This window comes from Astatotilapia calliptera, chromosome 15 (genome assembly GCF_900246225.1).
Source record: "Astatotilapia calliptera chromosome 15, fAstCal1.2, whole genome shotgun sequence".
Lineage (NCBI taxonomy): Eukaryota > Metazoa > Chordata > Actinopteri > Cichliformes > Cichlidae > Astatotilapia > Astatotilapia calliptera.
The window spans coordinates 28,595,450-28,610,434 of NC_039316.1; the positions used below are offsets into that span (position 1 = coordinate 28,595,450).

General features: G+C 37.6%; 1 protein-coding gene across 1 annotated transcript; it reads left to right on the forward strand.

Annotated features, from left to right (window-relative positions):
- Positions 1-2,510: 2,510 nt before the first annotated feature.
- On the forward strand, positions 2,511-4,563 carry LOC113006779 (uncharacterized). The gene is made up of 3 exons (XM_026142951.1): positions 2,511-3,051; positions 3,350-3,568; positions 4,229-4,563. Exons 1-3 carry the CDS (start codon positions 2,558-2,560, stop codon positions 4,425-4,427), a joined length of 912 nt encoding a protein of 303 aa, XP_025998736.1. The 5' UTR covers positions 2,511-2,557; the 3' UTR covers positions 4,428-4,563.
- The last annotated feature ends 10,422 nt before the right edge of the window (positions 4,564-14,985 follow it).

Below are 14,985 nucleotides of genomic sequence, written 5' to 3' on the forward strand. Positions count from 1 at the left end.
ACATAGTATTAATTTAAAATTACAATATTCATAGTTCATCACAGTGTCTCTGGTAAATCACAGTATTTCTGCTATGTTGTACTATTTTTCTAAATCATAGTGTTTCTGTAATGTTTAAGTATTTTTGGCTAAATATATTCTTTCTGTTATCTTATACTATTTCTCCTAAATTCTTGTATTTCTGAGAAGTTATCATGTTTCTGGTAAGTTACAATATTTCTGCTAAGTTCTGCTATGCTATTGCATAGAGACACCATTAAAACTTTAAAACGAAGCCAAGACATTGAACTATTCAGCTTGTATTTATCTATTTATCGTTTTATTTTAATGAAGTTTACTTTAAGTGTTCAGATTTGTACTCCTTTTTATTTGACTACATTAATGTAGTCAAATAAAGACAGTTTTGATAGAGCTCCTGATGTCAGATGGTAGGTTGGGCTTGCCAGAGGTCGTGCGTTTTCTCAAGTCTATTTTCTGTGAGACAAGTTCTAAAGGATCTTCTCGATGGCACAGCGGATGTTGGTCAGAAACACTTCATTTCCCTTCTTGTTGAAGTGAATTCCGTCCTGTCCGAATAGGGTTTCGTCATAATATCTCAGGGAGGGATGTTCAATGATGAAGCCTCCAAAGGAATGAACTGCCTTTCTCATGATTGAGTTTACAGTTTTTTCGCCCATGTCCATCATGTACTTTGGATTTCTGTACCTCCACACTTGGCGTTCGTTGATGCAGGAATATAGGATTGTCATGGAGGGGATCCTTGCATGCAGTTCAGTCAAGTCTTTAGTCATTGCAGAGGAAAGTTCCTGGGCGGATACCCTACGGTGGCCCCTAGAGACAAAGCACGTACAAAATACAAAACACATGCAAAATCCAAAGCACATGCAAAATACAAAACACATGCAAAACCCATAGCACATGCAAAATACAAAACACTTACAAAATACAAAACACATGCAAAATACAAAACACATGCAAAATACAAAACACTTACAAAATACAAAACACATACAAAATACAAAACACATGCAAAATACAAAACACTTACAAAATACAAAACACATGCAAAATACAAAACACATGCAAAAGACAAAACACATGCAAAATACAAAACACATGCAAAATACAAAACACATACAAAATACAAAACACATGCAAAATACAAAACACATGCAAAATACAAAACACATGCAAAAGACAAACCACATACAAAATACAAAACACATGCAAAATACAAAACACATACAAAATCCAAAGCACATGCAAAATACAAAACACATACAAAATACAAAACACATGCAAAATACAAAACACATGCAAAATACAAAACACATGCAAAATACAAAACACATACAAAATACAAAACACATGCAAAATACAAAACACATACAAAATCCAAAGCACATGCAAAAGACAAAACACATGCAAAAGACAAAACACATGCAAAATACAAAGCGCAACGGAAGTGCTCCAGGACGCTAGGGGCAGTGTTGAGTTTTTGTTACCTAGTGGCTACATAAGCCATGAAGTTTCTAATGACCGGATTTGGTGTGTGGCAGTAAAAGGTAAATGAACCTTTTTTTTTTAATTATTTGAATATATATTAGTGTTTGTGTATAAATCAACAACTAATACACATATGCTCTCAATTGTGTAATTTAAGTTATCTAGGTAGTTGTGTTTTGGAAGTTCAGTTTTACGCTAGCAACGTAGCTGTTGTGTTGGAAATGCGTCTGTGTATATACACTTTAGCTTAGGTCTGCCCTTTTCCGTTTTAATACTCCATTTTAAAAGAAAAATGCTGTTTGTTTCAGGGTAAGAATGTTTTGTCCATATTGTGGCCATAACGTGAGAGAAGTTGTCAAGTTCTGCGGTTCATGTGGCAAACATATTGAGTTTTTGGCGTTTGTCAACAACAGTAAGTATTTCACAAATAACATATATAAAAAAGGTTGTCTGAACCAGTTCACAAAGCTGCCATTTGGCTGTTTACAGTTTATTTACATTTGAATGCAGTCCTTATTTACTATATTATTTTTATGTTATATAAATTGCATACACATTATTTTGCAATCATTTAAACCAGTAAGGTATATATCTGTGAAGATTCTTAGTCGTCCAGGTTAGGGTTATAGTTGTAGACTTTATTTGTCTTGAATTTACTGAGGCCCAAAGAAGCAACATATTAATTTCGTTTAATAATGAGACAATACATTGGTTTTTAAATGTCATTGTTATTTAAAACTGCACATTTCTTGTCTGATGATCTATTTTACCATTTCCCATCTTATTTTTTTTCTGTTTATAAGGATCAATTCAAGAAAAAATTTCCATTGAAGACCTCATTCAGAAATATTTCAGAGACGGTTACTCCTATAATGAAACATTGGACATTTTGGCCTCAAAACATAAACAGAAGATCAGTCTGACCACACTTAAAAGTAGATTAAGAAGTTTATCACTGTCCCGCAAAAAACATTACTCAACTCAGGCCTTGATTTGTGCTGCAATAATAGAAGAGCTGAAGGGACCTGGTCAACATTATGGATACCGTTCAATGTGGCAGACACTGCGTCAGAAACACCATCTTTCTGTGAAAAGGCATGATGTAATGGTGATGATGGCAGAACTCGACCCATCTGGAGTCCAAAAGCGCTCAAAGAAAAAGTTTTTACGAAGAGTTTACGATTCACCTGGACCAAACCACACTTGGCATGTTGATGGATATGACAAATTAAAGCCATATGGTTTGACTATCAGTGGTTGTATTGATGGCTATTCGCGGAAGATATTATGGTTGGTTTGCGGAGCAACTAACAGCAACCCAGAAGTCATAGCTCAACACTACGTTCAGTGTGCTTCAGAGTTTGGAGTCATACCAGTGCGACTTCGCACAGACTGCGGCACTGAAAATGGGACGATGGCAGCAATGCATTGTGCCTTACGGTCATCTCATCAGGATTTTTTTGCAGGAGCTGCCAGTCATATGTATGTATCTTCAATAACAAATCAAAGAATTGAAAGCTGGTGGTCGTACTTCAGAAAACAGCGGTAGGTTTTAAAATTTTTCAAGAAACAACTATATTAAGCAAATAAAAGTGTGGCTGTAATATATAGTCTGTGATGCAGAAGCCTTGATTTGTATTACACCACCTTTCCTTTATAGCTTCAATGTGTAGCCAAGTATAAGATAGAAAATTTAAACTGTCAATAAAGAAAGTGAGATGAATAGAAATTCAAAATGCACGCACTTTACATCAACTCAAGAAACAGTTTCATAAACGTAAGAAATAGTGAGGCTTTGAAGGATAGTGATTTTGAACTGATGGTATGTTTTTGTCTCTTCTAGAACACAGTTCTGGATGGACCTTTTGAGTGACATGAAGGAAATGCACCTCTTTAATGGTAGTCATGAACACATGTGCTTGGTGCGCTTCAATTTCATGGCTGTGCTTCAGAGGGATCTGGATGAATGCAAAAGAAAGTGGAACACGCACCTGATCCGTCCAGTTAGCCAGTCACGCTGTCCATCTGGTAAACCGGATGTGATGTATTACCTGCCTCATAGGTTTGTATCACTCTTGTCAATTTAAAATGTGAAAAATCAAAAGTCTGTAATTTAAGTAGAAATCACAAAAATGACATTTTTTTTTAGCACCTTTTAATCTCTAAATGGTAAATGTCCTGTATTTGTATAGCGCTTTACTAGTCCCTAAGGACCCCAAAGCGCTTTACACAAACAGTCATCCACCCATTCACACACACATTCACACACTGGTGATGGCAAGCTACATTGTAGCCACAGTCACCCTGGGGCGCACTGATCTATGCACTTGATCATATAGTCTTCTTTTACTGTATGGTCATAAAAAACAGACACCACAGTGTTTGTACCACCCAAAATTTGGACTAAATAGGTCTACTTTTTTCACATGTTGATTCCAGTGCTAAAATTTATGAAAAGCCGTTTTATATTATCTCCTTAAATACATGACAAAAATCTGCCAATGTTTTCAGCAAGTCAATTGTTCAAGACAGGTAGTTACAGGAACTCTGACCACCTTCTAGTCTATTCAATGCCATAATACAGCCAGTGGTCTTAAGTAAAAGCATATGTTCACTTTAAGCATAATTCCCCCCCCCCCCCCCCCCCCCCTACAGAGACAAGGATGTTGTAGCGTTTTCTTAGTATTTTAATAGTAAAAATTTTCCTTGTACAAACTTTTAGGTTTGGTGGACGCGACTGTGGCCTTGCAGTTGGACATCAAGAGCTGAGCCAGTTCAGGATGAGTTCAACTCCCGATTTCTGTGGAGACCCTCACCTACAGGAATATTTTGAAGGACTAAACAGTGGCTTCAGTTCATCACAGACATTTGAATCTTGTGTGGAGAACTACATCAGACTAAAAGGACTTGCTGGGTTGTAATGCCAAGGTTCCCACACATCCCAGAACTGTGGATTCCACTTTGTGGTTATAATAATGCACCACCTGCACTTTTGTTAAGGCAAAAAAAAAATGTTTTTTGCTTCAAGTAGATCACAATTATAGTTCATCAGTTTATAGTCACTTAAAAAAATAGCCTTTGTGTTTTTCCAAATAAGAATATCAGTTGTGACGATGAGATCAAATAAATTATTTATCCTAACAGATGATATTGTGAAGACTCTCTTAACCTCCACCTTAAATGCAAGACACGTGTTGGTATTATTAGCTTTATTAATACAGGTTGATATAAAATAAAGGAGTAAAAACACTCTAATTTAAGTAATAAGATTTATTGTTAACGTTAACAAGGCAAATTACACTTTGCACTGAAATAGAAATTGTGTAAAATGTACAATATCTATGAATATATCTTTTCTAAATGCTGGATAGTAGTAAAGGGAATTCTAAAGCTAAGGGTACTAAAAAGTAATCCTTTCAAATCACAGACATTTACTTTAGCATTGTAACTAAAACAAAGGCCTTGGCCCAACAGATATCTAGCCAATTTCTTTAAACAAACCTTTTTGTATAAGAACAAAAACACAGTTGAAATGAGGACTATATTACAGTGTGAGGATCAAACTGTAAGTCGATCAATACAGACCAAAACCAGGAGAGTTTAATATTCCAAAGTCCATATCATCCTGGAACTGCTTATATGACTGAGCCATTGGTATCACAATGGTGTTTGCACATGTTTTCCCAATTGGGAAACGTGATGCATCACCAAACAGCAATCTTGGTCTTGGTTCCATTCCAGCTGGTGGAATGCTGTTTAGGCCCGTGGCAAACATCAGGATGTCTTGTAGGGAGACTGCTGTTTTGGTATCTATAATTAAATAGAATGTAGCTAAAGATAATTCTTTATTTTATAATAATTCCAAATACAAAGCAGAATATCAGAAACTTGGATCCTCAAATGTTCCAAAGTGTTATGTTTTTACTGTTTTTCCAAGATTAATAGCACAAACACCCATACCAGTTCAATATAAAAAAATATATAAAACAGCAGCTCTGTGGTGACTTACTATTGCGGTACAATTTTTCCATTTTAAACAGAAACTGTAAAGGTGATAATTTGACTCTGTTATTATTGTTTTGTTCATGCTAGGTAGCTCCCCAATAGCCACTGCTGGCAGCACATTCATCCCCCAAGGGATGAGATTCAACTGCTAAAAGACAAAAAAAGTGCTTCTGTTCTATAGCAGAAATATCACCTGACAGTTTAAACTTAAAAAATATATATCATAAAAGTAATATTCATGAAAGAGCTGCTTTATTGGTTTGCACTGATCGTAGTAATTTGTTTGCAGTACAAGTTTTGTATTATACAAACCTTCAGCGTCTATCAGATAGTCTCGCCAGAATCCAAGCACCCTGGTTTCACCCTGCCGTCTTGAACTGCCAGGTTCGCTCAGGACCACAGCAAACATGTCCTCTAAAAAATCAGATGTCAGCGGCTCTGGTCTTGAGCACATGAAGGGTTGGAACAACAAAGGATGCTGCTGCAGGGCATGGATTACACCAAGTGTTGCGAGGCCATCCTTAAATCTATAAGGGGAAAATTGTCATCAGCACTACAATAAAAAAATGAAAAACACTTTTTGAATGTTTTATTTTAATTATTCCGAAAGCACAATGAATTTTACAGACTTTATTGATCCTAGGGGGAAATTAGATCTCAGCATTTAACCCATCACCCTTGGGGTGAGCAGTGAGTTAGTGCTGGCTGTCTTACTCAAGGACACACCTGGTGTGTGGGCTCTCATCGAACGTGCTACCTTCTGAATCCCAGTCTGATGTTTTATCCATTGCTCCACCATGCCACCTTCCGAATTTATATTTTACCATCTGCATTTCTATTCATCAGCAAGTGAATGTTGGAAACTGGAGCTTAAGTTACTTCAGCCACAATGTTGCAAATGCATTTTCAGTCAGTACAGTACTGTAACGATGGTTAAGTGTTACTGGACAGTGACATGTTGGTTTTCTCTGCACACTGTTGTTGTTCCTTTAAGATTCATGTTTGGTTGGGCTGCAGGAAGTAGTGAGGGTGGTGTACAGGAAGGGGTGGGGTGACCTGGTTGTTCTGTGTGTGTGCCAGGCTGAAGAGAGGTGTAGTTCGAGAGCGCTTCCCCCTGAGTTAACAACCCGCTGGCTTATGTGCCGAATAAACGGACAAACTGAGACCCCAACCGTCTGGTTCTTGTGAACGTTACAGTACGGTTTATTCTCAATAAAATCAATAATGTAAAAGATCAAACCACCTGCAAAAATCAAATTTGCACTGCATTTTTTTAAAGTACCTGCCTAAACATGGTCACTGGCTGAACTTGTGTTTGCAGCTTTATCCAGTTTTATGCGGGGACTGATAAGTAACAAGAATTCTAATAGAATAAGTGTTTAAAAGTTTGAAATTTGATCTCTGTCCTCGCAGCTTCACATGATTTTTTCCATACTGAGTAAAGCACATGCATGATAACTCAAAAACTTTTTGCAAACATTAGGCTCAAAGTATAATTAACCATGGAAACTATAAGTAAAAAGGGAAGATGCAAAACTGTAAAATTAAGCAGAAACATACATATTATTTGAAAAAAAATTTGGTCAAAAGAATAGGCGGCTTCTGTAGCTGTGGTTTGTTATCAATTCATTATAGTGTTGCTTATGGTTTAAAAAACAATTTTGTTAAAAAACTATTATTAAAATACTGTAGCTACATTGCCCCATTATTTAGTATCAGTCCAAATACTTACAAATATGTTACCTTTGGATTGAGAAGTGGTTGCGGTATATGATGTACCACTTAAGGTAGTCCTTAATGATGTTGCCTTTACCATCTAAAGAGTCCGGAAATACATAGCAGCCAGCTGTCTGCAATAAGCTGCAATGCATTTCAATGCACCCATGGAGTTCCTTCAGCGTTGCAGCATTGGATATCTAGTGTTTACATAATAAAAAAAAGAAAATTGCAGTATCACAAGGTTGTTGTCCATGACGTTCACATCAAAATCATTTTAAATATAATTACTAGTGCACTTCAATGTTTGGTCTATATTTTAAAGCATGTTATTCTGGTATTGTTTTCTACTCCTCTACTTAAAGTCAAACATTTATCTTTGTTCATAATTAACAAACATTGGTACACTTAGCATGTTGATTAAAATTACAACTACTATGGAGCACAGCGTTACAGTCCAATGTGCAATTAACACATCAAGCTTTGTGATAACAAAGGAAATTGTAGTTTTACAATCGAATATTTAAATCAACATACTTCCAACAGAAAAGCTTTTGTAGCTTCATCAGTTACATCTTCAATCGTGACCTCCACCACATCAGACTTTGTTGTCCCAATCAGATGCTGGTAGAGTGTCTTGGAGAGGAAGGCAGGCCCTGGACCACCATGTACCAATGATGTGGCAATCATTCTGCCAGTAAGGAAATATTCATCCTCTCTTGCAGCTGGTAATGGATTTATTTAGTTAGTTATGCTAAAATAATGCTTTAAATTATATGCCTTTTTATTTTAATAAAAAATTAATCATCCAAGCTTAACTTCAGAATGTATTAATTTAATTTTATAGTCAGATGGTATAAATTTCTCACCAGCGCTGTCAAATGTAAGAAATTTGCTGTCCTCAGGTCCATCAAAGATTCGTCGCGATCTAAGGCATTTCATTAATAATGTCAAAAATTCACGTTTAGGACCACCATTATCCATTCCATCTTCACGCTGTCCTGCATCATCGCTGAACTTCACAAGTATATCATCAGTTGGGTTGTAAGACACACGTCTAAAGCCCCGAGCTGCTCCATCCCAAACATTTGCCCTGTTTATATTAAATCTGCTGACAGATGTTTTTATTGTCTTAGACGCCAGCTCTTCGAGTACTTCTGCAGCAGACAGGCCATTTGTACTAGAACATAAAAAAATTATTAAATATCACATAAAATGAGGATGTTATTACTCACTTTTATCATATTTACATTCTCACATTTAAATGTATACTTACCTTTGTGTTTCACTCTCATCCTTTTCGATGAGAACTTCTTTGTCTGAGTCACTATCAATTACAATCGGTGCATAAACACTTGTGTATGTGCTGCAATGAAAAACATTTAGTGGGCAAAGTAGAACATTTCTTAAAATCTAAAGTTAACTAATATTTTATTGGTCTAGTGCAGTGGTTCTTAACCTGGGTTCGATCGAACCCTAGGGGTTCGGTGAGTCGGTCTCAGGGGTTCGGCAGAGCCTCCACCATGACATGCACGGCTCATTTTGTGCACCAATAAAAACATATCTATGTCTTGAATTTGAATTTATTTTTTTTTCACTAAAGAGGGGTTCAGTGAATGCGCATATGAAACTGGTGGGGTTCGGTACCTCCAACAAGGTTAAGAACCACTGGTCTAGTGTGTCAATACACAAATTTCTGTGTCCAAAACATACCTGTAGCAGGGACCTTGAGTCTAAATATCAAAAATTTATGAACAGTTAATATAATTTATGTTTGTAGCCTGTATGATAATTATTAATGACATTTTTCAGAGTCTTACTTCAGAAGAAGTTTGCAAGTTTGACCCCCTGTAAAGAATTTAAATAATTTCAGAATTTACAATATAATACACAAGAATGTATTTTGGCTCCACCCTATTCACGGTCGCCGCACTGTATTCTCCACAATACAAAACTTACCTATTTCTTGAAGGTGCTCTTTCCGGCGTGCTGTGATTATCTGGAAAATCCCATACCTGATAAGTAGTAAAATAAGATTAACAGCACTTTTTAAAACTTTAAACTTTTCTTGATTATATTGGTGTATACAAACACACACACACACACACACACACACCCACCCACCCACACACACACACAAAACACCGTTAAAAAAAAAAAAAGACTAACCACAGTGTCCGACAGTGGGCTTTCTACTACTTTTACTTGAACTTCATTGTCCTCTTCAGATTCACACTCTGTGTTGCAATCTGCAAATATTCAATGATTCAAAAAATACAGTCTAACTTAAATATATGTATGTATTGAAAGGTATATCTAACAATTAGCAAACATATACAACACTTTGGCTATGCAGCACAAATTAAATATATTTAAAATCTGTGGCAAAATCATGTCACTCTCTGATTAACATTTTTTGGAAAAATCTTGAATTATTTTTAATATCTAAACTTTATGATTGTCACTGCTTTATCAAAATCACTTACCAGTATTAAAGAAGTCATCATGGTTACAAATGTAGAGAGTTACTCTTTGATAGGCCTTCCCTATGGCATCCTTGTATTTTTGGATGGTGAAAGGGGTGTTGGTTCCAGGAATTGTGCTAACTTCCCTTGCATCAGGGTATAGCAGTACATAGGGTCCATCGGCCATGGCCTGGTTAAAGTCCTTATGTTTTTTCACGCTGGCAGACAAGATTTGCTCAGTTGACCAGTGAGAATGAACATCAACCGGAAGTGACTTTCCTCGAACAGGTCTTATACCATCACTGGTCCTTCTCATGATGCCAATCTGTATCTAGAAATGAGATTAACAATAACATGTTTTTACATCTTTGTTCCTACATGGTCTTCCATTTTATTTCTGATCTGTAGTTGCGCTCCAGCTGTGCTATGACTCAAAAGACAACATTAGCGACTAAATATAGTTTTAACAGGGGGCATATATTATTGAAGGACTGTTGACCAAAGGCTGACAATTAAGAAATTCAGATCAGGTTAAAAATTGTAAGCCCTGTATCAGTGGTGAACTACAACCCCCAAGAGCGGCAACTAGATCGTTTCTAGTTTCTTCGACGTTCCCCGAGCAACACTAATGTCCAAGGTTGTGATTAGCTGAACACACCATATACAGGCAATGAACAGCAATCAGCCTGAAAGTAAATTAAACAGAGATAGTACGGGGGGGGTCCATAGCTGTAGAGGACATAGTTAGCCACCCTTGCAATATATACAGTTCCTTTCATATGCATATGGAAGTTTACAGTGATGCCTTGGCAGTGCTAAAGGTAATTTGGATTTTGTATTAGCAACAAAAGTGGTCAACTTCCACGTTCAAGTTTATGACATACCTTCACTGGTTTCTGTTCCTTCTGTTCCTGGTGTTTCTTTGAAAAAAATGCCTTTCTTTCCCTTTCTTTCACATCCCGAAATTTTATGAATGACTCCACTAATGATTTCCCAGCTATAAACAGAAAAAAAAAGTTATAATTTTAGGGAAGGGACAGTTAACAAGATTTATTTAATACAAATATGTTTTTTACCCTGTGTAGACTGTATAGTTGTGCCAGTCAGGATGCTGGAACTGGTAGATGGAAGAGCTGCTGCCTCTTCACTAAGGGCAGGATTTCTCGACACAGTGCTGGTGATGTCCTTTAAAAACTTGATGTTTTTACCACATAGACTACAAAAGGCAGGACTGTCTGCCAAGAGGTGTCCACAGAAGGGACAGTACATCTGCAAAAATGACCCCATCAAATGTTTTACAAAATTAAGATTCACTACAACCCACAGAAAATACAAGTATTTCACATCTTACATTAAGACTCCTGAATGCACAGGAGATTACATATTTTATCTTAACTTTCATTATATATATGTATATAAAGTGCACAGCATGCTACTTTGGATGTTTAGCAAAGGACAGAAATCGCTAAAACATTACGTTTTCATACTTTTATCCATTTTTTAAAAACCAGTTGTATGTGTTTTGGATTTTGTAAGTGTTTTGTATTTTGCATGTGTTTTGTATTTTGCATGTGTTTTGTATTTTGTAAGTGTTTTGTATTTGCATGTGCTATGGGTTTTGCATGTGTTTTGTATTTTGCATGTGCTTTGGATTTTGCATGTGTTTTTGTATTTTGTACGTGCTTTGTCTCTAGGGGCCACCGTAGATACGAGTCCCAAGTCGTTCCCGCCTGCATGAATGACCAAAATATCAGGTGGACTCTTTCTGGACATCAACTCTGCATCAAAACGAAGAAGGACGCCATCCCCAGCGCATCCCTGTTTTTCCAAACCAATGAACATTGGCATCAAGTCCAAAGTTTTCTCCAAACACGTGGCGTGCTGCCCATTCTCCTCGCTTTATGTAACTTGAGCCGATGATCCATATGTTAGGTACCCTCTTCTGTGTCTTGCTCATTTCAGTGTGACTGCGGGTCTCTCTTTAGAGAAACGCCGTTGCTTCCTTGCTGTGGAGAAGCTTCTTTGTCATCAAGTCGATCCTCAACTTCAGATCGCTTTCTTTTTGATGCAAGTTTGTTGCTAGTTAAAGCAGATTGATCAACCAATGATAGTTTTCATCACACTGGGTGGACTTTGCACTCCAGTGGAGAAACTGCTCCGTACTTGGTTTGTAGACACTGGCTGTTGGGTTGGATCATCTTTTAGGCTCAAAAGCCTTCATCATTCTAATGATGGTCTTCATCCAAGATGAAGAGTATTCGTTGATAACCCAAGCATGATATCACAGCAATGACTTCAGGGACTTTTAAATACCTTTTGTCAAGACGTGTGAGATTGCAACTATAAGCTCCGAGTTGAAAAAACTGTTTCTGTTTATTTGAAGCAGCAGAAGAGAGCCACATGTTTGGTGTGTGTGTGTTGTGTGTGTGTGTGTGTGTGGTGTGTGTGTGTGTGTGTGTGTGTGTGTGTGTGTGTGTGTGTGTGTGTGTGCCACTGGCTGGAGTTGCTATAGCATCCAGGCTCACACCGCCTGCTTAATGAGCTCTCTGTCACTCTGCCAAGATTAATCTTAAAAACTCTGTTTCAACTGCTGCTGTGTGCACAGTGTTTGCTCTACAGCTATCATTAAACGCTCAAAACGTTGCCATCGTTGTTCTCTTTCCAACAGTGTGTCTTCCAAAGCTCAGAGATCTAAACTTTTTAAACTGTGTGGATCCAAGTAGAGGGATAACCTTCTAGCTGACCCATTGAAATACATGGTATTTCAGTCAGGAGTTTATCTCAACAGCAGAAAGGACCCCACTTTTCAGTGATTAATAATATGAATTTTAATATTCATTCAGATGTTTTCTGACTCTGAATTTTCTTTAGTCATTAGTCAGCTTTTTTCGAATGTACATTTTAAACATGTTCAGCTACTTTTCAACTTCTTCTGTGTGAATGTCAGCTTTCAACAGTTCTGCACTTTTGTTTTCAGGTGAAAAATCTGTATATTTCAGCTCATTCAACATTTTAACTTAAAATTCAGCAAATATTTCATTTCAGCTCAAAACTTCAGCTATCAGCATTCACACAGCAGTTTCTTCAGAAAATGCATTTTCTAGTTTAGTTTTGGTTTTTTGCAAGTCTATTGTTTATGGAGTTTTTTCTACTCTTGCAATAAAAGCAGCCTCTTTGAGTTTACTCTTCCGTCTGAGTGTGCTGCATTTTGGGTCTTACATCCTGCATGCCTTGACAATAGCAAACACGAAGCTACAGTAACATGCGATTAAAACACACAAGTGTGTCTCAGTACAATTCTTCTTTTGTTTCCGCCACTTTAATGTCTTCTTACAAATGCTTTGGTTGCGTTTTGTGAGATTTCATTTTTGTTTTTCTACTTCTTTGTGTTTATGTGCCTTTGGCAGCATTTTTATGTGCTTTTCTTAGTAATAGACTATGTGCACGTTAGCATATTGCTACTTCCGGTGCGGAAACTCCTGTGGGGAGGCTTTGGTTTCCGGTTCCTATTCGCGCCTTGTTTACGGTCCAAAAAAAGTAAGCAAATGAATTGAATCAAGCGGCGGATTTACATTTCTATAGATGTCTTGGGCATTACCCAATATATCTGTAAATGATGTTCATCGACTTGTCGATATTTCCCCGCGCCTCAGAGCAAAAGAGAAAAGGGATTCAAATGTTATATTTCTCAGTATCTGTAAACAGCGTCCCTTGTTTATCGTGGGTGTTATGTTCTTAAAAAACAACCAGCGATAGAGTTGAAAATCAAGTAGCCAATTTTTTTTTGATGGTGCCAAAACGTATTCGTCCGAACATACAGTACTGCACTTTCAAGAGTCACAGCTGTCTAGCATTCAATGCAGCGATTCTGTACTTGTACGTGAGAGACGTCACGGAGGAGATCGTCTGCAGCGATCAGGACGCAGGACACAATGTGATGTAAAAAAAAAGCATGCAAACTTGCACTAAAAAATACACGAAACAGCGCGGTGAAAGGTGAACCGCGTTATAGCGAGGGACCACTGTAATTTTGAAGGTAAGTCACAACATATCCTTCGTAAATACTAATGTATAGAATAGAGATGGACCGATCCAATATTACGTATCGGTCCGATAGTGACGTAAATTACTGGACTGGATATCGGAGAGAAATAAAAAATGTAATCGATCCGTTAAATATCAAAAAAGCACCTCACAAAACTTGCGACATGGCATAACTCGGCTCATAACTGTAGCACCTTGCAGCAGTATGCCTCACGTGATAGAGCGGCTGTGTGTATTTGTAGCCTCACTACCAATCCGGCATTTCATCTCTGAGGAAGTGATCCCAGAGAGAAGTAAAGCAAGTGTGTAAGTTCATCTCTGAATGTTTGTAAAGCATTGCCGTGTTAAGCTTAACAACCGAATATATGGAGCGACTGCCCTCTTCTCTCTCCCTCCCTCTCCCTGTTGCTACTTCAATCATGAAACTGCTTAATGATCAGCGATCGGCTTTTCTGTCGCCTGTCCGTCTCTTGTTTGTTTTTGGCCCCACTTTGCACCAGAAAGAGGGAAACCCAGCGGCTGAAACCAACAGAGCACATTTAAGCTTGATAAGCTGCTGTTAGAATTTATTTAATATTACTTTCTACACCAGGATCCTTTCTAAGCAGCTGACCGCTGGTAACTGTGCAGGGCGGATCTAGCAAAGTTTAGCCAGGGGGGCCGACCTAGGGCATTAACAGGGAAAGGGGGCACAAAGAATGCTTTTCTTTCTTTATTCTCATTTAAAATGTCTAGCTTTATAAATATTATCCGTATCTTACCACCCAGAAGTTTAATCTGATGTAAAATGTATAAGAAATCCATTACTGTATACAGTGTGGGGAGTAACGGAAACATGTTACCGCCGTTACGTATTTAAAATACCCAAAATATGAGTAACTGAATTCCGTTACAGTTACCGTTTTAAAAAGGGTGGTATTTAGAATACCAGTTACTTTGTTGAAATAAATGGATTACACGGCGGTATTTTCCTGTTCATATTGTGGCGGGGTCAGGACTGTTTGGGATTTTTGTTGATAGCTATGTTCTGTTGTTCCAGGCGCAGCGTTACGGTTGCCATGGTGACGCGCTCTCTCTGCAACTGTGTGTTTCCTGGGTGAGAGAGAGTGCCTTTTTGCTGTTGTGTTGTTGTTGTGCTAAGCTAATAGGCAGAATGCTATCAGGCATAGCCCTAAAAATGTAGCCTCATTGCAGTGTATGTCCGTGCTGCAGGGAGAATGACTGCCATACAACAACAAATGTAAAGCTA